Source organism: Aspergillus versicolor (genome assembly GCF_001890125.1).
Source record: "Aspergillus versicolor CBS 583.65 unplaced genomic scaffold ASPVEscaffold_14, whole genome shotgun sequence".
Taxonomy (NCBI): domain Eukaryota; kingdom Fungi; phylum Ascomycota; class Eurotiomycetes; order Eurotiales; family Aspergillaceae; genus Aspergillus; species Aspergillus versicolor.
In genome coordinates this window covers 502,355-524,536 of record NW_024467537.1, presented here as the reverse complement: position 1 = coordinate 524,536, position 22,182 = coordinate 502,355, and the positions used below count along the sequence as shown (strand labels likewise).

Genomic DNA, 22,182 nt, shown 5'->3' with positions numbered 1-22,182 from the left:
TCACTTTGGACGGCGAACTCCGGATACGATCCCTACTGCAGTCCACTGCTGCCTTGGGTCGAGGGACTCCAGAGCTCTGAGTGCCGAGAAAATAGCTACAATTTTGTCGCAATCCCCGATATTTCTCTTACTCGATTGTAATTGAATGAATTCAGCCGATCAATTGTGGCTGAGGCAATGACTGAGCCTCCTCAGCAGCATCAAGTATTCAAGACGCTATTCAGTGGCGACGCGGTGTGGCAAACCAGACCTGTACACATGTACTTTTTACCGCCGCCTGATCTTTGACACCTCACCAATCGTCGCGCCGTCCATCAAGACCTTCAGCTATTGGAGTGGCCTTGCTTGTCAGGCGAGGGATAGTTGACTTATCAGGCGGAAAAGATTTGAGGTTGGGAGTCAAGGCGGCAACTGAATCATGTTCCAAACCTTGAGTCCGCCATCCGTACCTTGCGTACCTTGGTACCTGATTCCGTTCCCGCACAGGACTCCGACCGTCCAAAGTTTGCGATGAGAACATGTGTGAACCCATGGTTGAGCCCGTCTCCGCATTTGAACCCAACTCCCGGGAGTCTTGGAACCGGTTCGGTTGTGGCCTTCTCCCTTCACAATCGTTTGGTTCTTCATCTGTAAGCGAGCGGGTTTGGTTTCAGGCAGTTCCGGGTGTGAAACAGGAACGACCGAGTTTATGAGCTTGACGACTTTGAGTTTGATTTGGTACGACCGTGCGACCATACGGTGGACACAGAGAGTCGAGACGTCGTTCGAAAAGAGCCGACTGGCTCAATACCTAAGCGAGCGCTCTGGCAGACTTCGTGTTTCAGATACTGAAGTGTCCCCGCATTGAAACTCGAAAAGAGGAAGCCAGCCAACATCCATATTTCCTGTCGGCGACCTTTACCTTGTGATTCTCTTGTGATGTTTGGTTCTTCTAGCTCTGGGAGAGCAGGATTAGTAAGTTATAAAAGCTCCTAGCTCGGCTCCTTGACAAGACGGTTGTCAGTTGTCGCGATTTAAACAACCAGCCGTCACCCCAGTGGCTTTTCGCTACAATATCCGGTCGGTACTTGATATTGCGTCAAGTGCGACTAGACAACTGTATGAGACAATTCAGTTTACGGCCCCAACCTATACCTAAGTGCACAGTGCAAATTTAGGCACTCAGCCATATGCTTAATACCTTGCGAGCCTTCTTGACGTTGCCATTTTGCCCACGAAGTCGGGCATTGAGTTACCGATTAGTATCATGGTCGGCGGCACCATCCGCCGCCAGTCCACGGCAATTCAGCCTCAACAACAAATACACTATGCTCATGTTCATATCAATACGTTGTTCTCCCCCAAGAGTCTCACCCTGTTCCTTTCCAACTGTTTCACATTGCTGTGCCGCAGAGCATTCGGCGGCAATCACCAATTTTCTCCACTCCCGATAGGACACGATTGGGCGCTGGAGTCACTCATACCCTCGTAGCCGCCGCCGAGCCTCGTCTGCTTGTTAACTTGACCAATTCTACAGCGCTAAGATGCTAAATTTGGTGTTCTTGCATGGCGAGTGGCAGGGTTGTGTGCGACTTAAGAATGACTGGCCCTTCTCTGGGCCCTTGGAGCTTCAAAGTTCCTCGCTCAAGTAAATTCCCCGTCGCGTCACGATGGTTCAACATACAGAAGGGAGGCCATCGCTCCCTCTATTCAAAAGCTCCTCATCAGGAAGCACTCTGCGATCGGAAACGACCCATTTTAAATCAGCTTATTCCAACCAAATTCCAACCGATGCACAGAATATCTCGGGTAAAATATTGAAAAGGCCAGCCGGCTCTATTCTAGCGCTTGTTCTCGAAATAGTCCTCTGTTTAGTCGCACTGTGCTTCATAGGTAACCTTACTCTCGCTCACGGATACATATCTCGATATACTAATGGCCTAATAGCGCTCGCGCTGGGGGCACTATGTATCAACAACAGGCCGACGGGCGATAGGCTGGGGACAGTCATGGAGGAGGCAATGAAACTCGTACGTAAAGAGCACAGCGGCGAATCAATACTCTCCTGTGGACTCTGGCTAATTGGGATAGGGGCCCACGATATACCCCATCATATTCGCTGCATTACTTTCTAGCTCGCTCAAAAGCATTGGTCGATACTGTGCCCAGAAATCTGTGAGGATGTCGGTGAGACTGCCCTTCCCCTGTCTATTTTGAAACCCTACCTCTAACGTAACGATTCGGCTTTTAGACATTATGGGCATTGATGAATACCAATTCGACTTCGGACCCCATCAAACATCTTTACAGCATGCCGCTCTCTCTGCTCGTCTGGGGTCTCCTCGTCCTATGGGCGATGTCCCCTCTTGGGGGTCAGAGTGCCATCCGGCTTCTATACAAGGCCAACTTGACCGACATCACCCACCCTGAGCTCCGTTACTGGGATAACGGTCCGCTAGGGTCACTTTTTACTTACACGGGCATCATGGTGGGCAATGACGGTTCATGGCCTTTGTCAATGCGTGATCTTTATACGGCTAGTCTCATGCAAAGTATTCAAATAAAGGAAGGCCCAGTAGACCAATGGACGAACGTCAAGATCCCTCGCCTTGAGGCGGGAAACGAGTCTGCGACCACTACTGACGGCTGGATGCCTGTCGGCAACACGACAAAAGTTGAGGACTTTACCTCTCTGTTTGGAATGCCTATCATCGGTCTTTCCGAGGTAAAGAACAAGGGCGACGTTCATTTCAGTGTTGAAACGATGTATCTGGAACTATCTTGCTCCCCTTTTCGTCACGTGTCGGCTATAAACTACACTTCTGGGCTGACAATACGCTGCAAGGATTGTTTCGAGGATGGTATGACCCAGTGGGTTCGTGCTCAGAAGTCCCTTGGTCTTCCTGCGGATGAATACATACCTGAGGGGAGGAATTACGATTGGGGAGACTGGGTTCCCACCACCGATCACCCCGTAATCGATCAAAACAACCCAAATAACACTCTCCCCAGGACAATACAATTTATATCCACTTTCCTGACGTCGACATCATTAGCCACCTGCCAAATCACCCAACGCCCGGTGGAGGCCTACATAGAATGCATTGACAAAAGCTGCGCGGCTACAAAGATTCGCCAATCCACTACAGACCACCGCAATAAGAACTTCACCGTGATGGATTACTGGGGTGAAAAAATTCTCAATATGATCACAGCCATAAGTTCCGGAAGCGCCGCAGCGGACGACGTGATGTGGGGGTCTAGCAGCTCCGAACTCTTCCTAAATGACTCAAGAACCGCACCCATTAAAACGGGAATTGGTGGTATTCCAGATGGTGTTAACATGTCCACTTTCAATAATACCGGCCTCTTCGCCACCAGGGCCTCCATGCTCCTCAACACAGGTCTCCAGGCATTCATGGCCCCCACAGCGTTCTCCGGCAACTTGAAAGCAGATAATCTAAGTTTCTATGGCAAGCCTCATATTCCCAGCAATGGTCTCTTAACGGTTGCCAACGAGTCCGCGTGGAAGGACTACGACATGAATATCAGAATGTACCCGCCTCAAGTGGCTAACCTCCTAAACTCGGGCACGCCCTTCATCGGCGCATCCACAAATGCCACTTTAAGGAATTACACGGAGGTCTACAAGCCCGAATATGTGTGGGTCGTTATTCTTATAATCTCATCCTTTACGATTGTTGGGATAGGCATAACTGGCCTATGCTTTCGGATGAAAACAATAGCACCTGATATGTTTGATTGTGTGATGGGCCTGACGTATGACAATCCGTATATCTTGCCCACTGGGAACAATTATGAGCCGCTTGACACGGATAACCGACTTAAAATACTCGGTAACAAAACGGTTCAGCTAGGTGAACTCAACGACGGTCAGGGGGCTAAAGCTGTCTTTGGTGAGGCGAGTTTTGTCGCGCCGTTCCGGATGGGGGTTTCATATCATTGAATTACGGCCGCTGTCTGGCTTCATTCTCTGCCATTCGTTCGGGCCAGTATGAATGGTCACCTCTAGCAATGTTCTTAGCGACGAGGATTCGTGTACAAAGTTTTACTTGCAAGTGCCTAAGGTACAGGCACGAGGTTACATGGTTCGTTTGAGAATGCTGACAGGATAGAAAAATAGTCGCCAGGGTATTCTTTCAGGAACCCTGTGTGACAGGCATTTCTCAGCGTGAATATATGAAACACAGCTGATTGGATATAATTATTCAAGACAAGATTATCTCTTGCACAATGAACATCTCCCGTGGTGTAATGCGACCCTACACTACTAAGGATCTCCTACCTCAAGTGGACTTCATGTAATTTTCGGGACAATATCGAGTACTTCCTCAAGAGTGATAGCAAGCATCGCCCCATTCCATAGTGTCCTCTATTCAGGGCGATCATGTAACATCCATTCAACAAAGCATGTGTCTCTCATAGTTTCCAAATCCCTGTCAATCACTGAATAATGTCAATGCCACTGTCTGCCTCCCCTGTGCGACATTGGGGCCAGAAAATGGGGAGGCAGTGCAACGTGTTTCGGGATACGGAGTGCACCACTGCTACTGAAGAGCATGTACCCACTAAATTAACGAGGGGTTAGCGTTGCCGATATTATTCTGAAGAGAAAACTGAGATGGTCTCGACTCTCGATTCGGTCGATTGATTCGATTCTCTAGATTCATGGATTGTCGACTTGACGACACGGCATGGCCGGGCCTAAGGGAGATAATGTCTAAGCCACTGTCCACCTCTGGTGTTCACATGGTGAAACCTGCCCAAAGCTCCAACTTAACTCTATCCTGTACTTTTTTTCTTTCTTTCTTTTTAATAGGGGATGGGTGACTACTTCCAGATCTGAACATGATCATCTCAATATCTGTTTTCTGTCTAGAGATCTATCTACTAGTGCATATCCGATTGTGAGGCGGGGCTGTGTAAGTATCCTGAACATTCCTTTAGGCGTCTATATTTCTGTTTCGCAAGAAGAAAAGAGTTTTGATCGTTGTTACAACTTTTGCCACAGTACCCCAACTACACGACTCGCGCGTATCCTCGGGGGCTATGGATTTGACGTTTGAGATTGGATAGGTAGAGGGGCGAGATCCCTCATTTTCAGCCCGCTCAGGTTCCTGGATCAGCGAGCTTCAGCTTCACTTCGGTCCGTAAGGGTGCGGTCGATCCGGATCCAACGGGGATATCCAAAGAGTCACACCAGACCAGTCTGTCAAATTGACCGCGGTGGATGTGATGGCTATGCTCGCGGAGTCACAATCCTTTAGGGATGACACGCTGCGCGGCCGTATTATCCAAAGAAGGCAGTTTCACACGATGTAGTACCAATCCTTCAATATACCGACTGGGACGACCGATAACTCACTTCTTCCCCTTCTTCTTCCCCTTTTCACCACCGGCCTCTTTTTTCTTTTCAAATCCGCCCCTGACCAGTGCATCCCGTCCAGCAGCATTGATGATCCGAAACCGATCCGGCCCCAAATGCACACCACCGTACCACCTTGTCACGACGACGACAACATCCCATACATCCATCAACTGCATGAGATGGAGCAGTCGCCCGCCCGCAGCCGTCTCCCCGTCATCGTCGCAGTCCTGGATGATCATCTCCGTAGTTGACGCCGGAGATGACCCTTTCCCGCCTCCTCCTCCATCCTTTGAAGCGGCATGTGACGCCTTGCTTAGCTGTCTAATCCGCCACGCACTGATATTGTGCGTCGCAGACGCCACCTTCTTATCACTCGCAAGCAAATAATCCAGGTAAGTCTTCGCCTGGTCTAGACTGGTAACGTGGGCCGCGCGCGCAACAAAGACAGATTTCTTTTCGGAGATGACCTCGGAGAGGATCCAGGGTGGTGGTTCGGAGAGACCCATGCTCTCGTGCAGAGTGAGAGTGGCAGTGGTTGCGGTTATACTTTCGACGCCATCACCATTGGTGTGTGTAGTCGCTGCTGCTGTCTCTGTTGATGTAGGATTTGTGCTTGCATCGTCGGTACCGATGCGCAATTCTTCGAAAGTCTCGATGGCTTCGTTTATAAGTTCAAAGAGGCAGACTGCGCCGGGTTGGTATGTCCGGCTGAGAATATCCTCGAGGACATCGATGGCGATTTTACCCTCCCCGCGTGAAGCTGTAGATGCGGTCCCAAGTATTCGAGGAGCGGTATCTGGGTAAGTTGCCTCAAAGGCGAGGAGGAATGATAGGTTTGCATGGTTCGGGATTTGGAGTTTGATCGTTGCCGCTGCTTTTGTTCCAGGCGAGCTCGAATTCCCTAAGTCTAGCGTTGAGATAGAGCTAGATTTGGACGTGTCTGATATCGTAATAGTATCCGGGTCGTAGATGGCATTAATGGCTTCGATTTCCTCTGCGAGGTCGGCGTTGAGATCAGACATTTTGTGAGGGGCCGTCCAGACAGACACCTTTAACAATACTCTACCACAGCTCAATTGTCGAGTGGTATGTTTAGACGAATATTAGAAGCAAGAAACTCTATAAATCCATTTGCAATAGTGCACTGCTAAAGGTCTCAGCGGGGTGGGTTTAGATTGAGTTGTTGGAGATTTGGACGCGGTGTTAATCTCCCCGCAGTGCATAATTTTACAGTTTGTATAGTCGCGCTGTACAACCTTGATTAGTAATGTATAAATCAAACATAATGCTGCATGAGATGCACATCAGAGCTGAAATCGACATTCCGAACATCAACCCCTTCATGAATACAATTTAGTCAGGTTACAAGGTATTGCTGTCTAGATTCATTTCATTATTTCATTATGTACTCCTGTCCATTCGCATTTCAACGCCAGATTCATTTCAAATCTAGCACCCCATTCCCATGAAATTCACAGACGGCTCTACCTGCAGGTGTTCCACCGCTTGTGTCGTGTTATCATCCTCAAGGCCATCGAGGTTCTTTCTCTGCCAGAATGTTCTAAACCCGTCCACCAACCGCTGAGTGACCGGGACCACATCATCCGCAGGCATTGCCGCAAAGCACAACCGGAAGTACTGATAACCACGAGCCTTGATTTCATCCGTTGGTGAGAACATCGTTCCTGTTCCAAGGAGACAAAGATGCGGCTTTTGTATCAAATGTGTCCATAGGGCTTTTGCTAGCCTCTCGGGTCTGTACTTCCGACGCAAGGGGTGGCTGTCCAAGCCCGCCTTGATCCAAATGAACATTCCTCCTGTGGGCCAAGCGAAGTCGAACATCCGAACCTTATCCAGAACCTCCCATGAGTCTTCCTCATTATTCTCGCCCAAGGTCAGATCATCCAGTCTCTCAGTATCAAGCACGATATATTTGCCCTCTTCCAGACCACTACACATCTGCTGCATGCGGTGCTCGTATCCCGCGCGCAGGCCCTCAAGCCAGCGAACCCAACCGTCCATCTGCCAACCTTTCTCATCGCCGTTGCCCTTCCGTGCATTGATGGACTTGTCATCTGATTGCTGGCCAAGAATCATTTCAGCTACCAGGGCTTGGACAAATCCTGAGGGAGCTTGAGTGGTTGACTCTGCAATACGAGCCAACCTTTCAATTACAGCTGGCTGTGCTGTCATCCAACCGAGACGGCAGCCTGGCGCAATAGTTTTGGAGAAGGTATCAAGGCGAACAACCCGGCCGTCGGTGTCGAGCGACAGATACGAGGGCACAAGAGAATCAAGAAACTCGTATCCAGAAGACTTTTTGCCAGCGTTATAATTGCGCGGTGTCAAATGCGGGTTAGTCCGAGTGTTTCGGTATTCAGCTTGCCTTTCTTGGGCTGACGGGTATTGCAGGTTCCAGTATGGATCGTCTTCCACGATGACGATGTCATACCTATGACAAATAGCGTAAATCTCCTTACGGCGCTCGACAGACAAGGTGCCGCCGGTTGGATTTTGGCCGATACTTGGGGCGAGTAATTAGCCGACGAAGCAAGCGTCATCGATTGAGTTACTCACGTTACGGTATACATCAAATGCGGACGACGGCCTCGGCGGAAATCCCAGTTTTCCAAAACATCGTCCAATCCTCCCGGGCCATGCGGCAGCATACCCTCCGTGTCCATGGCTACCGGGACGATGTTGAGTCCTCTTGGTTTGGCAGCCTGAATGCCATTCATATACACATATTCCTCACAAAGAATTCCTTGACGAAGGTGTACCCAATCACGATCGGGATTCCACGGGTTGGTGAAGGCTTCAATGGCCTTAGAGAACCCGTCAGTTGCGCCTGTGGTCATAAGGGTATCTGGGCCACCGGCATACGGAACGTTCGGATGAAGATGTTCACGAACGAACGTATTCACAAATGTCGCCAGAGGAGGGAGACCTTCAGCAGTGCCATATTGCAAGGCTGTTGTGATATCAATCTTCTGCGTGATGGCGCTCTGGGAGTCTTTAGGTACGGTTATCCGTTCGCTCGACTGTGGATCCTTGGCCTTTCCACCTGGAATGGTTGCAAATCGCTGAGAACGGGCGGCTGAAGCTTCTAAGGTATCGTACGGAAAATAAGAGGCATTTGGCAGTCCTACAGTCATCAGATTTGTGAGAAGTCAACCAGCTAATGTTGAATCAGAGGCCGTACCGCCCGCCAAGTTGGCAATGCCGGGGATGAGAAAGTACTTGTAAAAGTCTTTCACGGCACTCGGCGCACGCCGCTTGGTTATGTAGCTGAAATGATGGGACAAGTCTACTGGAGGCGACAAAGAGGCCATTGTGAATGATGTCTTTGCACTCAGCTATGGCCGCTGATCAGACTGTCAACTCATCGCCTCCCGGCTCCGGGTTATAAGGCTGCTTGGAGTTGTCTCCAATTTGCTTGATAAGCAACTGGAACCAAAGAACGGCTCATTTCCACAGCCAATGGCACCATCTTGATAGCGAGACCTGCCCGCAAACGGTTAAATTAATGGGGAACAAAGAGAATGTGGAGAATGAGATAGAGACACCGCCCATCATCTTAATCTCCAAAACATTGCAAAGGTTGAGCAGGGCTTTGGGAGTAGAGACTAGATTGAGGACCTGAAAGCAGGATAGCCGTTAGCCGTTAGCCGTTAGAGAGTTTTAGTATGACGCCCACAACCGCCGCAACAAAAGCACTGTATGCACGGGATGATCTCTCCACATCCTTCTTGTGCCTGACCGATATCTCGTCCACTCTCCTGCAGATCCGAGGCTGCAGGTTTATTTTCTTTTTGTCCACCAGAATGATCCAAACAACTTATATTTTCTTAATTTGTTGCCTTGAAGCCTTCCCTGGTGATCGGAATGGCCTGCCGATGACATAAGCACGATCGGTGCCAGCTCGCCACCCTCCGCATGATCTCGTCCGCTTACCGGTCTTCCGCCCTCTTAACTCTCGACTCGACTCTCTCCTTCCTCATCGCTCATTCCTGGTATCTCGACTATCTTTATCCAATCCGCATTCATTATTCGATAGCCGTGAATTCGCATTGATTGCGCTCTTTTGACGTTAAAATAGGCCTTTCCACTGGTTGAGAGGGTCTGTTCTAGACCAGCCGGCAATCCCGCCTCTTGGCTGTCGATAATCTATATCCATCGTTTTTCTCCGCTCTTTCGTCGTTGATTTGATCTGCTCCCTAAGGTCATCTCAGGATGTTAGGAGAAGGCCCAGGTGATGGTTCTCGGGTGTATATACCTCCTGCGGTAGAGGTTGAAGACCAATCCGACGATCCCGACGCTCCCGACCTACTCCCTCACCATGTCGACACCGGTCCTACCGTACTTCCCGTCTGGTTACGGGAATCCTCGAAATCTTTCCGCTGGGGCTGGGTCCCTTTACCGATTCGAAAGGCTGCTCGCACGACCGCTGAATTTGTCAAGGGCCCAGACCCGCCATACCCGCTCTTGTTGAACCCTCTGTTTCCCCAGATCCAGGAACTGCCTAGGCGGTACCTGGACAAGTTTTTCCCGAAGCGCAAACATAAGGTGTCCCTACTTCTGCTCCTATATTTCGCTTGGTTCCTGCCGTGGGCTATCCTATTTCTACATTCTCGATCCGCGGGTTACATTGAAGGCTACGGGCGGCCTATCACATTGTCTTGCTCGAGCACCTTTTGGTAAGTAGTTATATCCGGGTGCTTATGTCGCTTATTTCTAACGAATATACCGCAGGACACCTGGTAATGGTTGTGGACTCAATGGAAACGATTGCCGTCCTTTCACCGCAGCGGCAACACCCTTCCGATGCCCAGCCAACTGTCGGGACGCGAAAACGATCGAACCTTACGCCTTTGGTAATCAGACAATCAATTATAGGGGACTTGTCATCGGAGGACCTGAGCCGGGATCGGATGAGCCTGGCGTATATCGTGCCGACAGCTTCATTTGTCAAGCCGCCCTCCATGCAGGAGTCATTGATAACGATGGTGGTTGCGGCGTGGCCCAATTAGAAGGAGCTGCGCATTCGTTCCATGCATCCAAACAAAATGGAATCAGCTCGCTCGGCTTTCCGTCGACCTTCCCCAAGTCTTTCAGCTTCGTCGAGCCGTCGTCAGATGCCACTTGCCCGCAGGATCCACGATGGCCCCTACTAGGTATCACTATTGGGGCGCTCGCTGTCCTATGGCTCTTCTGCTCGTCCCCTGCGGTACTATTCTTGAGCACGTTCTTCATGCTTTTTAGCCAGGTGGGATTGGTGTCTGATCCGCCGCCTCGGGCTGACCTGGCCGCTCTTATGTCCATCTTCGTCGCTCGGCTTCTTCCCGCATCATTCGTTGCATTTGTCTTGTTCAGATACTGTGCGCGACCACTCCTGACGCCTCTATCGTCACCTATCTATCAGTTCAGCAAGACATTGCTCTTCTTGCCCCCTGCGTTCTTTGGCGGTCTGAACAACTATACTTTTGCGAGATTGATCCCCCTTGAGCGTCTGACGCCGCATGATATTCAGCAACAACCTGGTGCGAAGCTCGCGTTATCCATAGTCATTCCTACCGTCCTCGCTATCATCTTAACCCAAACCCATCAAATTCGCATGGGTGGCTTGATGCCACATTACTTGAAGGTGTACGGAACGATGGCGCTGATCCTTCTGATTCTACTCCCACTCCCCGGGCTTCGCCTTCGCATTCACCATTATATCCTTGCGATCCTCTTGATGTACGGGACGGCTTTCCCCACTCGACCGTCATTAGTCTACCAGGGGTTGCTGCTTGGCCTCTTCATCAACGGTATTGCCAGGTGGGGCTTTGCTTCCATCATCGAAACGCCCGCTGCACTTGGCGAACAAGCACCAGGACCTGGTGGGCAGCATGGATGGTGGGGAGGCACCTCACCTAATGTCAACGATAACTCTGTCACAATTTCCCTCCCAGATAGGGGCTCCGGCGAGCCCTATCATGGCAATGGCAACATTACGTTCACGCTATGGGAGCGAGAACGCATGGACAAACTAGGTGTGGACGGAGTCTCGGTCCTAGTCAACGATGTTGAGCGCTGGCGCGGTTACCTAGACGAGGACCCCGCGGGAGAATTCACCTGGCATCGCCACGGCCACGCCGGCCTCGAACTACATCACACATCCTCAATTGACCGTGATTTCGAGGTCCCACCCTCGGACCTCGAGCTCGAACAAATCCACCCCAGCGGCGAGGACAAGCCCGAAACCCTCTTTTTTCGCTTCGCGTTCCTGAGGGGCGCCGAGGCAGGGAAGTACGGCAGTGCTGGGATCTGGCTCGAGGAAGGGGACTGGATCTCGCCCCCGCCGCCGAAAAACTAGATCTGTCTCCTTTTATTTTCGTTTTATCTTTATCGGGAGTACTGCGTACTAGACCGGGATACTATACTCCACCTATACCCTACTGTGTTTGGGTTGGATACGAACACGATCAATTTGGTTTGGATTTGCATATCATGAGTTATGAATGAAATTAGTTTTATGTAACCGTCAACACTATATACTATACAGTAGCAGTAGTTGTATTCCCGTCACTTTCCACAGGTACCTTGTCTGGGTGGTGGGTACTATTGAAGCCGAAACAGCGGGCGGTGAAGAGTCGCGGCCCCGTTTCTCAATTACGTATCCGCATCAACACCGAGAGCTTCCATCTGCATCGCATCTTCCTCAATCCATATTCCTCCCATCAGACTCCTTGACATGATCCACATTTAATACACTCTCAAATAGCACTAATAATGGAGCACGCAGACCCCTTTCTTCAAGTCCAAGCGTAAGCACCGCCTCCAAAACAACATGCCACGCTAGCTAACAACCAAACCCAGCGATGTCCTCTCAACCCTCGGCACTACAAGACCCTTATTCTCCTCATATCTCCGCATCCGCTCTCTCGCAAAATCCCCCTCAAACCCTGAGCTCCAGCAAGCGCGCTCGGAGTTAGAAACAACTCTTACAGACCTCACAGCGGACCTCGACGACCTAGTCGAGAGTGTCCGAGCCGTCGAGCAAGACCCGTACCGTTTTGGGCTAGATATAGAGGAAGTACAGCGCCGTCGCAAACTCGTTGACGATGTTGGCAAGGAGCTCGAGGATATGAGGGGGGAGTTGGTGAAGGTTATTACGAATTCTGATGCTGCTGCTGCTGGAAAATCCAAGGGTGCAGGGCTTCCGAATCCAGCGGAGTTCGATGATGATGCTGAGGGGCAAGGAGATGATTACTATGCCGAGATGGAGCAGCAGCGGCAGATGGAGCTTATGCATGAGCAGGACGAGCAGCTAGATGGTGTGTTCCGGACGGTAGGGAATCTGAGACAGCAGGCGGATGATATGGGGAGGGAGTTGGAGGAGCAGGCAGTTATGATTGGGGAGATTGACACGCTTGCGGGTCGGGTTGGGGGAAAGTTACAGAATGGGATGTCGAAATTGAAGTGGGTTATCAAGAAGAATGAAGGTGAGTATCATTTTTGCTCATTCATTGCATTGCATTATTTCAATCTTCATCTTTCATTAAGTGCGTCTTCCAAATTGGGTCTTTGCTAACTAAGAGATTAGATACGATGTCGTCGTTTTGCATCGCGCTCCTGATTTTCGTGCTCGTTTTGTTATTAATACTAGTCATTGCCCTGTGAATACGAGGGTAATTTTGTTGTTGAGAAAGTTGTTTTTTTTTTGGCGCGATTAGACCTTGGTCTTCTTGCGGGGGTGGGACTCGTCTTCCTCGTCATCTTCCTCGTCCTCATCGTCGAGTTCGTCAAAGTCGAAGTCCGGGGTGTCGTCGAAGGATTGGACTGTGAATGTTAGCTGTGGTCGTGCCGAAGAGACAGTGCAGACATACCATAGTATTTCAGGGCGTTGGGCCAGAGGTCATCAGCGAGCGCATTGGCCAATTCAGGTCCATCAGGGAAGGACTCAATCTGGTCAAAGTCATCATCAACATCCTCGTCATCGTCAGCCTCATCATCCTCGACGTTCTCTCCCTTGAGGATCTTCTCGAGCTTCTCGTTCTCCTCCTTAGTGGCCGCCGCGGATTGTTCAGCGGTCACGTCGCCTCCACGGTAGCCGAAGAAGTTGAAGAAGCTTTGGCCGGAGGACCCTCCCATGGGGTCATCGTCCTCATCCTCTTCTTCGTCAATAGCCTCGATCGCGGCGAGCTTCTCAATAAGCTTCTTGAACTCGGGCAGCTCCTTGCGGTCACCGCCCTTCTTCTCAGCCTCGTACAGGTCGCAGGTGGCATCGAGCAGACCCTTGGTGACATCCATATCCTTCTTCCAGTTGATGCGAACGGGCTCCGAAACAAGGCCATCCCAGGTCCTCTTCTTACCACTAGGGGTGGTCAAAACCTGCTTGCGCCAGTAGAAGTCCTTAACAAGCTTCTTGTCCTCAAAGAAGGGGTTGTTTTCGCCGGTGTTGAATTCGAATGTGAAACGAACGCTGCGGGGCTCGCCCTCGCCCTTCTCATTGACTTCGAACCGCTCGACGGTCAGGTTGCTCAAGGAAGATCCAAGGATGGCTGCATCAGAGGAAGTGATGTACTCGTCGATCTCGCCGGGCGCGTTCGAGAGCACGCGAATCCAGAAGTTGGTCTGCACTTCAGGGTGCGAGACGATCTTGGCGCGCTTCTCAAACAACGGACGGAAGGAGACGATGGACTGGCGCACTGTTTTGATTCATTTTGTCAGCGTACATGTACAGTAAGTATCTTCTAGATCGTTTGTCGCAAGGTGTTAAATAGCTAGGTAAAACCGGCCACGAACGCGCCGGATCAGAGTCAGCTTACATTGCTCAACCTCCGCGCGGATAAACTGCTGCTCCAAAACACCAATATCCTTAGCTACCTCAGGGGGGACAATGGGCTCAGAGACGCGCTCCGCCAGGTCCTGCTGTTGATCGTTCGACATGGCGCTGTTTGAAAATTAACAATGACGACACGGGCGCGTAGGGATGTCGATAGCTAGGTAGCTGTAAGCTGTAGCTGTAGCTGTAGGAAAGGATACCGGGCAAGTATCCAAGAGTTTCAATTGAGAAACAAGTATTGCAAAAGATGGAGACGAAGTAGGAGGAGTAGTAGTGTAGAGTATCAGGGGCCGGGGAGAAAAAAATCTGAAAATTGCGCCTGAGAAACTAAAGTCCGGCGACGGGATTGGCTTCGTCACTCTTTTTCCATTTCCGTTTTGGACGGGGTGTTGCTGGCTGCTTTAGGTTGAGCGGGACTAAAGCGGCGGGCGCACTACATTTATTGTGAGCTATCTACTCCTTGACCAGGTGCTGGGGGTTTGTTAAGGTTATTATCTTCATGATGTATCGTTTTGTGATTCGTATCGAAGTATCTGAATTCTGAGTTTGGTCCAATGACACTATTTGATGGTCGTATCTGGCGTTTTACCACGGCATTCTGCATCATATGTACACCCAGTGTTGGGCATGGATGATCTGGAGAATTATTGGGCGCTCAATTGGATGGATTTGCTGGCTTTGCAAGCCAATTGTGTTCATCAAATTCATAATTCATGTGTCATCTTTCTCTCTAGGCTTTGAAAGTACTGCATTCCAATCAAGTTTATTTGAGAATGCGACTGCCATAGCACGGACAATCTGCGAGATGTACTCGTATGCTTGGGGATATTTTAATTATTCCCGTAAATATATATTTCCTAGCCTTGGGCCGTAGGATGGCGTATGTAATGTGAAAATTCATGATTGTGGGAGTTTGGGGTGAGGTAGAAGTACTCTCATGTACATAGGAATTGTCAGATATATATTTACTCAAGATCCCAACAAAGACAAAATGCTACATTGCCAAAGCAAGCTCACGTACCGAAATCGAGAAATATATCAACTTAGCAGAAACCATGAAATTTGCTTGATGCCGATGACAGACAGAGCCTGGGTCATTGTGTATCACGGGGCCACTGCTTCTTCTCGCGTCGCTTTGGGGTATCTTCCGCCACTTCACGCCCAACTCTGGGGTCTACCCAGTATCCGCAAACTCGAGCTGATGTTCGAGAATTTTTCTGTTTATGGATATGATTTCCCGGAATTAGGCCGAAGCCATTTTTTTGACACAGCTCGCGAGTTTTATGATTCAGGTCTGAAAGTCGAGCCGCAAAGACTCAATCATCAAATCCAACTCAGCATGCGAGCTACTTCAGTGTCGAATCTTTCCTGCCATCAAACATAATTCTATTCCAGCCAAAGAAGGAAAGTGTCAACGACGTCCACGTTCTTGAGGTGAGGAAAGAGTGGCGGGGACGAAAATGTCTCAACGGTACACTAACACCAAGTGGCTCCAGATCTCCTTGCCGCATCCACAGAAACGCATTCCGTACGTAATATGGACCGCTGCTGAAAACTCTCTGCAACACCACGAGAATAATAAGAGGGGCAGACAATGCACTTACCGTTCCTTTGAATTTCCGGTTGGATCTTTTAAAGGTAAACGAGACGACGATAACCCCGCGATTCGGGATTGCATTCTGGTCCAGACTCTTATCTCATCCGCGATCTACGCTTGAGGTGCCTGAAAGATTTTCGAGTTCGCCCCATCTCAACGCTTCAGTTTGCGCTACCTCTGACATTAGGGCTAGAGAGCCGCTCTTTTCTTGTTATCGCACCACCGAGATATCTCACTCTCTTTCCTGCCTTACTTGTCTTTCGTTAAGTGAGTGACTTGCCGTTTCACTCAAGTGATCATCTACAGTTGCAAACATGGTTGCCGCCGATGATATCATCCCCGAACTGGCCGAGGGCCAGGCAGAGCAGTCAGTCCCCGAGTCGCGGGTCTTGATTATCATGACTGGTGGTACAATTTGTATGCGACCATCGCCAGCGGGGTTGGTGCCTGCTCGAGACTTCCAGGAGCAATGCTTAGCGCGGGTGCCTACGTTCAACGATGGATCGCACTCGACAGTGATGGATGTCGTGACCAACGACGCCGGGGACATCAAAGGCCACCCAAGTCTGCGAACCCCGATGACGGCATATGGACGACGAGTGAGGTATACCGTTTTTGAATTCGATGAACTGCTGGACAGTAGCTCTATCGACGCCAAGGGATGGGCACAAATTGCGCAAACCATTGAGCGAAACTACACATATTTCGATGGGTTTGTGGTGCTGCATGGAACAGATAGTCTGGCATATACCTGCTCCGCACTGAGCTTTATGCTGAAAAATCTCGGAAAGCCTGTGATTGTCACTGGAGCACAGGCTCCAATGCTAGAGCTACAGAACGATGCTACAGATAACCTGCTGGGATCGCTGGTTGTGGCTGGCCACTTCATGATACCTGAGGTCTGCCTGTATTTCAACAACAAATTGCTTCGTGGCAATCGGTCCACCAAGGTAGCGGCAAGTGACTTCAATGCATTTAATTCGCCCAATTGCGCGCCGCTGGCTGTGACAACATCGATGCGCACGAATGTCAACTGGGAAATTGTAAACCGGCCTAAAAGCCTCGAACACTTTAGCATCCAGACCAACCTAGACACCACTCATGTCGCGTGCCTGCGCATATTCCCGGGTATCAAGCCGGAGATGGTGGATGCAGTATTGAAGCTGGATGGTCTTCGTGGCCTGGTCTTGGAGACATTCGGCGCCGGGAATGCACCCCATGGTCAAGACAATGCCATGACCAAGGTCTTTGCTGACGCGATTTCTCGAGGAATTGTCATTGTCAATATCACCCAATGTGAGCATCCGTGGCGTCAGGAAAACGATCAAGGTACTAACCCAAGTAGGTCTTACTGGCAGCGTCAGCGCAGTTTATGCTACTGGAATGAGCCTGTCCAAGGCTGGGGTAGTCGCAGGGTTGGACATGACTACAGAAGCGGCACTGACCAAGCTTGCCTACCTGCTTGCGCTCCCCAGGGCAACACCCCAGGTGGTAGCAAACAATATGTCACTGTCGCTCCGTGGCGAATTGACGGAGTCGTCGCAGCCAGTGTTCCGCCATCCAGATGGAGCTCTGCCCGAGCGAGTACAGGCGCTCACAGTCCTGGGATACGCCATTGCCCAGGGGGACCTTGCTCGGGTTGAGGAAATTGTAAAGAGCGAGCACGATTGGTTGCTGAACGATGCCGACTATTCCGGAAATACTCCAGTGGTAAGTCCCCCCCTCCCTCTGGGTCCTTACAATGGCAGCAGTGTTGACACTACTCCATCTAGCATCTTGCAGCGACCTCACCATCGGTCGATATTCTGCGGTTCCTGCTCCTTCAGGGCGGGTCTGTGCATCTACGAAACCGCAACGGACGCACCCCACTCTTCCTGGCGGCTAACGCTGGGCTGTCAGAGCACGTTCTTCTGCTTCGCAAGTCGGGAGCGCATCTGCACTCAGACGAACGGACGGCAGCGCAGCTCCTCGCCCGACGGCGGCCCGGGACCTGGGGCCTGGCCGGTATTGGGCCACGTGAAGTCAGTGACAGGGAGATGGAGGAGGCAGGCGATGGGTACCGCGCGGGGTCGTCGCACTGGCCGATGGCAGGATCAGCGCCTTGACATACCATTAATGAATGATTGACCCCAGGATTATTACAGCAGCGATAGACTACGAAGTTATGCTTGCATGGAGTAGAATTATGCATTTCTTGTTTGCTTCCGATTCTGTATGAATAGACAGGGTTCCTCACCGAAAGTCGGGGTATGCATGGCAGGCACGAGGCGAAGACGATATAGTACCAAAATTAGCGAACTCTCTGGAAGCATTGCTGGGTGATCTGGTAGGGATCGGGGTCTGAACCGGCGGGACAGCCGAGCGTGCAGAGAGTGACCTCATGAAACTGAAAGGCTCATGGAACTGGAATCACGGGCTCCTACCCGGCAGGCCAGGCTAGCCCCAAAGAGGTTAATCAGGGCGTGCCCCTCCCGCGGAGATGGTTGATGCTCCGAGCGAGAGCTATCCCCGCCTCCAGAATTGCGCCATCTGGTGCATTCTAGTTGACAGATGGGCCACCTCCCAGGTGGTTTGTGATATTTAGTCTGTAATGAGCAAGATCACGATCACTGTTGTTGGCAAACACTGAACAGCGTGTAAAGTGCACTAGACACAGTGGATCCTACGGTCCCCAAGAACAAAGGAGATGGCCTTTAATTCGCTCAGTTTCTTGGCAACACCGTGGAAGGCCGCCGGGCACAGATTGGCTGGCTGGCTGAGTGCCGGAAGATTGAGTCGGAATTGTTGGGCTGTAGCCTGTCGCCTGTGCTTCATCTGCCATTATTGACATGATTGATTCTCCCAGGACCTTCTGTTTTGAGCAGTGCTGTCATGTATTCGGGATGTGGTGTATTTGCTTTTTATCCGCCCTAGAATCCCCCTAAAAGGCTTAGGCTGTGATGTCGCGATTGACTTCAAACCACAGCAGCAGCATCAGCTTGGCCAACTCCAGAGCTGCTGCCGGGGGGAAGGAGGCCACAGGTTTTACGGGGTGTCGCCCATCGCATGCTCCATCTGATACCGACTCTCGGCCCAGCAGAATACGTGTCAAGCTTCACGGCCTCAGGCAGACAGGGCCGTTACGTAAAGGAAAGGAGCCGCTGGCCAACGAACGAGCAGCTCTCGCCAACTTCGGCCCTGCGACTTTTGTGTGATCTTCGGTCTGGACTCTATACATTGCCTATGGACGGTGTGAGAAGAATGCCTCCTGCCTCCAGAGATTTCTGAACGGACAGTGGACGGAGGCAGTTCCTGGGCGCCGCAGACCGAAGATTGAAGTAGTTGCGCAACCGGAAAAAGAAAAGACATGAAGCATTAAAGTTAGTAACTAGATCGCTGCATGATCTGCTCGACTCTATAGACTGCGATTCGGTGACTGATTCGTATTACTCGATGCTAATATCGGAGGAGAATCGGAATGTAGACACTTGAGCATCAAGCATCAGTTGCCAGCACCTGACACTCGGAACCAGACCTCAGCCAGAACCAGACCAGACCTCCCTCCGTACCCACGCCTCGAATATCAAGTGATTCAAGCCGAAAAATTTTCAATCCTAATCGGGTTCGCATATCCACTTCGGCCTTGTTAGATCCTCTCATTATTCATAATTTCCATCCTTAGCTAACAGAAACCCTCACCTTGGAGGCACGCCGCCTGAGCTGCATCCTCGCGGAGATCATAACATCTCTTATTTCTTCTGAGCCCCTTCCTCTTGCACCATCGATTTCCGCAATTGCGGCATTATCGAATCATCGCTCGCTTGCCTATACTGCCTGTCGCTCCGGCCTTCTTATACTTCTGTGCTCCAGGTGCGTTCTTATCTTGATCCCACTCCGTCCTGCCCTTTCCCGCTTCCCCACGCCGCCCTCCTCACTCTCCAAGTCGAGACTCGAGAGACTCTGTGCTGCTGCGCGCTCCATTCGTTCCACTCGCTTGCTCCGACTGAGCTGTGTGTCGGATTCCACCTGACTTTCTCCAGATTCCCTCCGAGCCCTCCCTTCTCCATTAGGTCTCGGCTCCTGCTGCTGCTCGTCCACTACCCCGCATAATTTTCTATCGATTTTTTTCGCGGCTCCTTATCTCTCCGACTCGCTCATCGACCAGCATTCCCCTCTCGGCATAACGCGAGGATCAAGTGAGGACCAAAGGCCCGGTCGAGAGAGAGACAGAGACTTCGTCGGCCGTCCCAATGACGATGCAGAAGAAGACAATTGCCGTCGTGAACGCGACGGGACGCCAAGCGGCTTCCCTCATCCGCGTCGCCGCCGCCGTCGGACACCACGTACGCGCGCAAGTCCATTCCCTCAAGGGCCTCATTGCAGAAGAGCTCCAGAGCATCCCAAATGTCACATTGATCCAGGGACCCCTGTTAAATAACTTTGAGCTGATGGACACCCTATTTGACGGAGCTAACATCGCCTTCATCAACACAACGTCGCAAGCGGGCGATGAGATTGTCATTGGAAAGGCGCTCGCCGATGCTGCGAAGCGCGCCGGTACGATTCAGCACTACATCTACAGCAGCATGCCAGATCACTCGCTCTACGGACCATACCCGGCTGTGCCTCTATGGGCTCCGAAGTTTACCGTGGAGAACTACGTCCGCCAACTGGGCCTCCATTCGACCTTCGTTTATGCTGGAATCTACAACAACAACTTCACAAGCCTACCATACCCGCTCTTCCAGATGGAACTCATGCCGGACGGCACTTTCGAGTGGCATGCGCCTTTTGACCCAGACATTCCATTACCTTGGCTGGATGCAGAGCATGACGTTGGTCCCGCGTTGCTGCAGATCTTCAAGGACGGCCCTCAGAGGTGGAATGGTCATCGGTAGGTGTCGATCTTGACATTGGGTACCGGATTGTAGCTGACTGTCATAGAATTGCGCTCACCTTTGAAACGCTATCACCCGAACAAGTATGCGCGGCCTTCTCCCGAGCTCTCAATCGCCGCGTAAAGTACGTCCAGGTTCCCAAGGTGGAAATCAAAGTCAACATTCCAGCCGGATACCGGGAACAGCTTGAAGCCCTTGAAGAGGTCTTTGGCGTGCACAAGGCAGCCTACTTCCCCCAACCCGAATTCTCCCGTCCTGCCGCTGGATCTCCCAAGGGATTAGGCCCAGCCAATGGTAAGGGCGCCGGTGCGGGAATGATGCAGGGCCCCGGAGGTGTCATCTCACAACGTGTCACGGACGAATCCCGCCAGTTATGGCAAGGCTGGCGAGACATGGAAGAGTATGCGCGCGAAGTCTTTCCCGTGGAAGAAGAAGCCAACGGGCTAGACTGGATGCTATAACAGTGGGGAGAAATCGAGCGCTATCGGAAAGGAAACTCCGCCTGCCCAGGACGACCGTGCGAGCGCGCGCGAACAAATGGCGTTTCCCTCATAAAGCGGAACATTGCAGCGTGCAGCTCAGCTCAGTCGGTGAGTCGGTGGACAAGACCTTATCACAGCGACATGACATGATCCGAAGCGCGCGATTGGCCCGATAGGGAGGTTGCATATCCGTCGCCCTGCCTGCCAACCTACCTTCCCTTCCTGACCTTGTCTTATCCTGGATTCCCCTCAATCTCAGTTTCCCCACCGAAAACCAACCAACAACCTCTCGAGCTCGAGTTTTGTCTGATACCAAAACGACATCTAAATCGCGCAATTTTTCATGCATTCATGGCGAATTGGCTTTGGGTTATTGTTATACCTATACCTTTACTTTACTTGGAGCGAGCAAAAACAAAGGGCAAAAAAGCCAACCGTCTTCTACCCGGACCTCAAAGTCCATCCCGAAGTCGGAGTCGAATTCCCTCTATCTCTCTCCATCTTTCTCTCCCTTTCCTCTCCCTATCGGCGCTCCTCTCCACCCCCTAAAAATCCCTCTACCCAAAACAAAAAAGAATTCTATCCTACCTATTTAATGGCTTGATTATTGAGCAAAGAATCCATCAATCCTTTCTTCCTATCCATGCATATGAAGAAGATTGAACCTACCTACCTACTCAACTAGGAGTAGGATCTATAGGAAGGAAGACATGATGTTACGAACTTGCACCATGAGACACAAAAAGTTACACTCTTGATCTGATGTCACTTCAGGTTTCTTCATTCTTATTTCTTCATTTCATTTTCATCTTTTTCTTTCTATATATCTCTGGCGTTACCATATTCATGATTGATTTGATTTGTCTCGTCTTGACTCAACTCGGCCTGACCTGACCTGACTTAACTACTACTGGTGGCTGTTTGACCAATTCAGTGAGGATACCATATCTACAACCAATTTATCGTTCCTTCTCCTCTCTTCCACTTGGCCTTGCCACCTTCGCATCGTATTATCACCTTGGCTGGGA

General features: G+C 50.8%; 7 protein-coding genes across 7 annotated transcripts; 4 read left to right on the top strand and 3 right to left on the bottom strand.

Moving 5' to 3' along the window:
* Positions 1-1,649: 1,649 nt before the first annotated feature.
* On the top strand, positions 1,650-3,946 carry ASPVEDRAFT_89187 (uncharacterized protein; the record flags this gene model as incomplete). Its single annotated transcript, XM_040818550.1, has 4 exons — positions 1,650-1,872; positions 1,927-2,009; positions 2,071-2,166; positions 2,231-3,946. The coding sequence occupies 4 exons, from the start codon at positions 1,650-1,652 to the stop codon at positions 3,944-3,946; spliced, it is 2,118 nt and encodes a 705-aa protein (XP_040673715.1).
* Positions 3,947-5,361: 1,415 nt separating this feature from the next.
* On the bottom strand, positions 5,362-6,390 carry ASPVEDRAFT_57171 (IMPACT family protein; the record flags this gene model as incomplete). The annotated part of the gene is made up of 1 exon (XM_040815305.1): positions 5,362-6,390. The coding sequence occupies one exon, from the start codon at positions 6,388-6,390 to the stop codon at positions 5,362-5,364; it is 1,029 nt and encodes a 342-aa protein (XP_040673714.1).
* Positions 6,391-6,733: 343 nt separating this feature from the next.
* On the bottom strand, positions 6,734-8,963 carry ASPVEDRAFT_47134 (putative aromatic amino acid aminotransferase). The gene is made up of 3 exons (XM_040813711.1): positions 7,946-8,963; positions 7,781-7,892; positions 6,734-7,723 (listed from the first exon to the last, which is right to left on the bottom strand). Exons 1-3 carry the CDS (start codon positions 8,521-8,523, stop codon positions 6,818-6,820), a joined length of 1,596 nt encoding a protein of 531 aa, XP_040673713.1. The 5' UTR covers positions 8,524-8,963; the 3' UTR covers positions 6,734-6,817.
* Positions 8,964-9,601: 638 nt separating this feature from the next.
* Positions 9,602-12,948, top strand: ASPVEDRAFT_34129 (uncharacterized protein; the record flags this gene model as incomplete). Its single annotated transcript, XM_040810824.1, has 6 exons — positions 9,602-10,065; positions 10,121-11,659; positions 11,916-11,995; positions 12,135-12,177; positions 12,230-12,855; positions 12,917-12,948. 6 exons carry the CDS (start codon positions 9,602-9,604, stop codon positions 12,946-12,948), a joined length of 2,784 nt encoding a protein of 927 aa, XP_040673712.1.
* Positions 12,949-13,082: 134 nt separating this feature from the next.
* On the bottom strand, positions 13,083-14,302 carry ASPVEDRAFT_89182 (histone chaperone napB; the record flags this gene model as incomplete). Its single annotated transcript, XM_040818549.1, has 3 exons — positions 13,083-13,192; positions 13,240-14,061; positions 14,182-14,302. 3 exons carry the CDS (start codon positions 14,300-14,302, stop codon positions 13,083-13,085), a joined length of 1,053 nt encoding a protein of 350 aa, XP_040673711.1.
* Positions 14,303-15,675: 1,373 nt separating this feature from the next.
* On the top strand, positions 15,676-18,317 carry ASPVEDRAFT_377421 (putative lysophospholipase). Its single transcript, XM_040811566.1, has 3 exons — positions 15,676-17,091; positions 17,141-17,505; positions 17,568-18,317. The coding sequence occupies exons 1-3, from the start codon at positions 16,110-16,112 to the stop codon at positions 17,898-17,900; spliced, it is 1,680 nt and encodes a 559-aa protein (XP_040673710.1). The 5' UTR covers positions 15,676-16,109; the 3' UTR covers positions 17,901-18,317.
* A 1,707-nt stretch (positions 18,318-20,024) lies between these two features.
* ASPVEDRAFT_143209 (NmrA family NAD(P)-binding protein) lies at positions 20,025-21,133 on the top strand (the record flags this gene model as incomplete). Its single annotated transcript, XM_040807897.1, has 2 exons — positions 20,025-20,668; positions 20,719-21,133. 2 exons carry the CDS (start codon positions 20,025-20,027, stop codon positions 21,131-21,133), a joined length of 1,059 nt encoding a protein of 352 aa, XP_040673709.1.
* Positions 21,134-22,182: the final 1,049 nt, after the last annotated feature.

Excerpts from the sequence above, each read along its gene's own strand:
- ASPVEDRAFT_47134 (XM_040813711.1), bottom strand. The coding sequence starts at position 8,523 with ATGACTGTAGGACTGCCAAATGCCTCTTATTTTCCGTACGATACCTTA. Across the intron at positions 7,893-7,945 it reads CATTTGATGTATACCGTAAC|TATCGGCCAAAATCCAACCG; the intron begins GTGAGTAACTCA and ends ACTCGCCCCAAG. Across the intron at positions 7,724-7,780 it reads AAGACGATCCATACTGGAAC|CCGCATTTGACACCGCGCAA; the intron begins CTGCAATACCCG and ends ACTCGGACTAAC.
- ASPVEDRAFT_377421 (XM_040811566.1), top strand. The coding sequence starts at position 16,110 with ATGGTTGCCGCCGATGATATCATCCCCGAACTGGCCGAGGGCCAGGCA. Across the intron at positions 17,092-17,140 it reads CATTGTCAATATCACCCAAT|GTCTTACTGGCAGCGTCAGC; the intron begins GTGAGCATCCGT and ends TAACCCAAGTAG. Across the intron at positions 17,506-17,567 it reads ATTCCGGAAATACTCCAGTG|CATCTTGCAGCGACCTCACC; the intron begins GTAAGTCCCCCC and ends TACTCCATCTAG.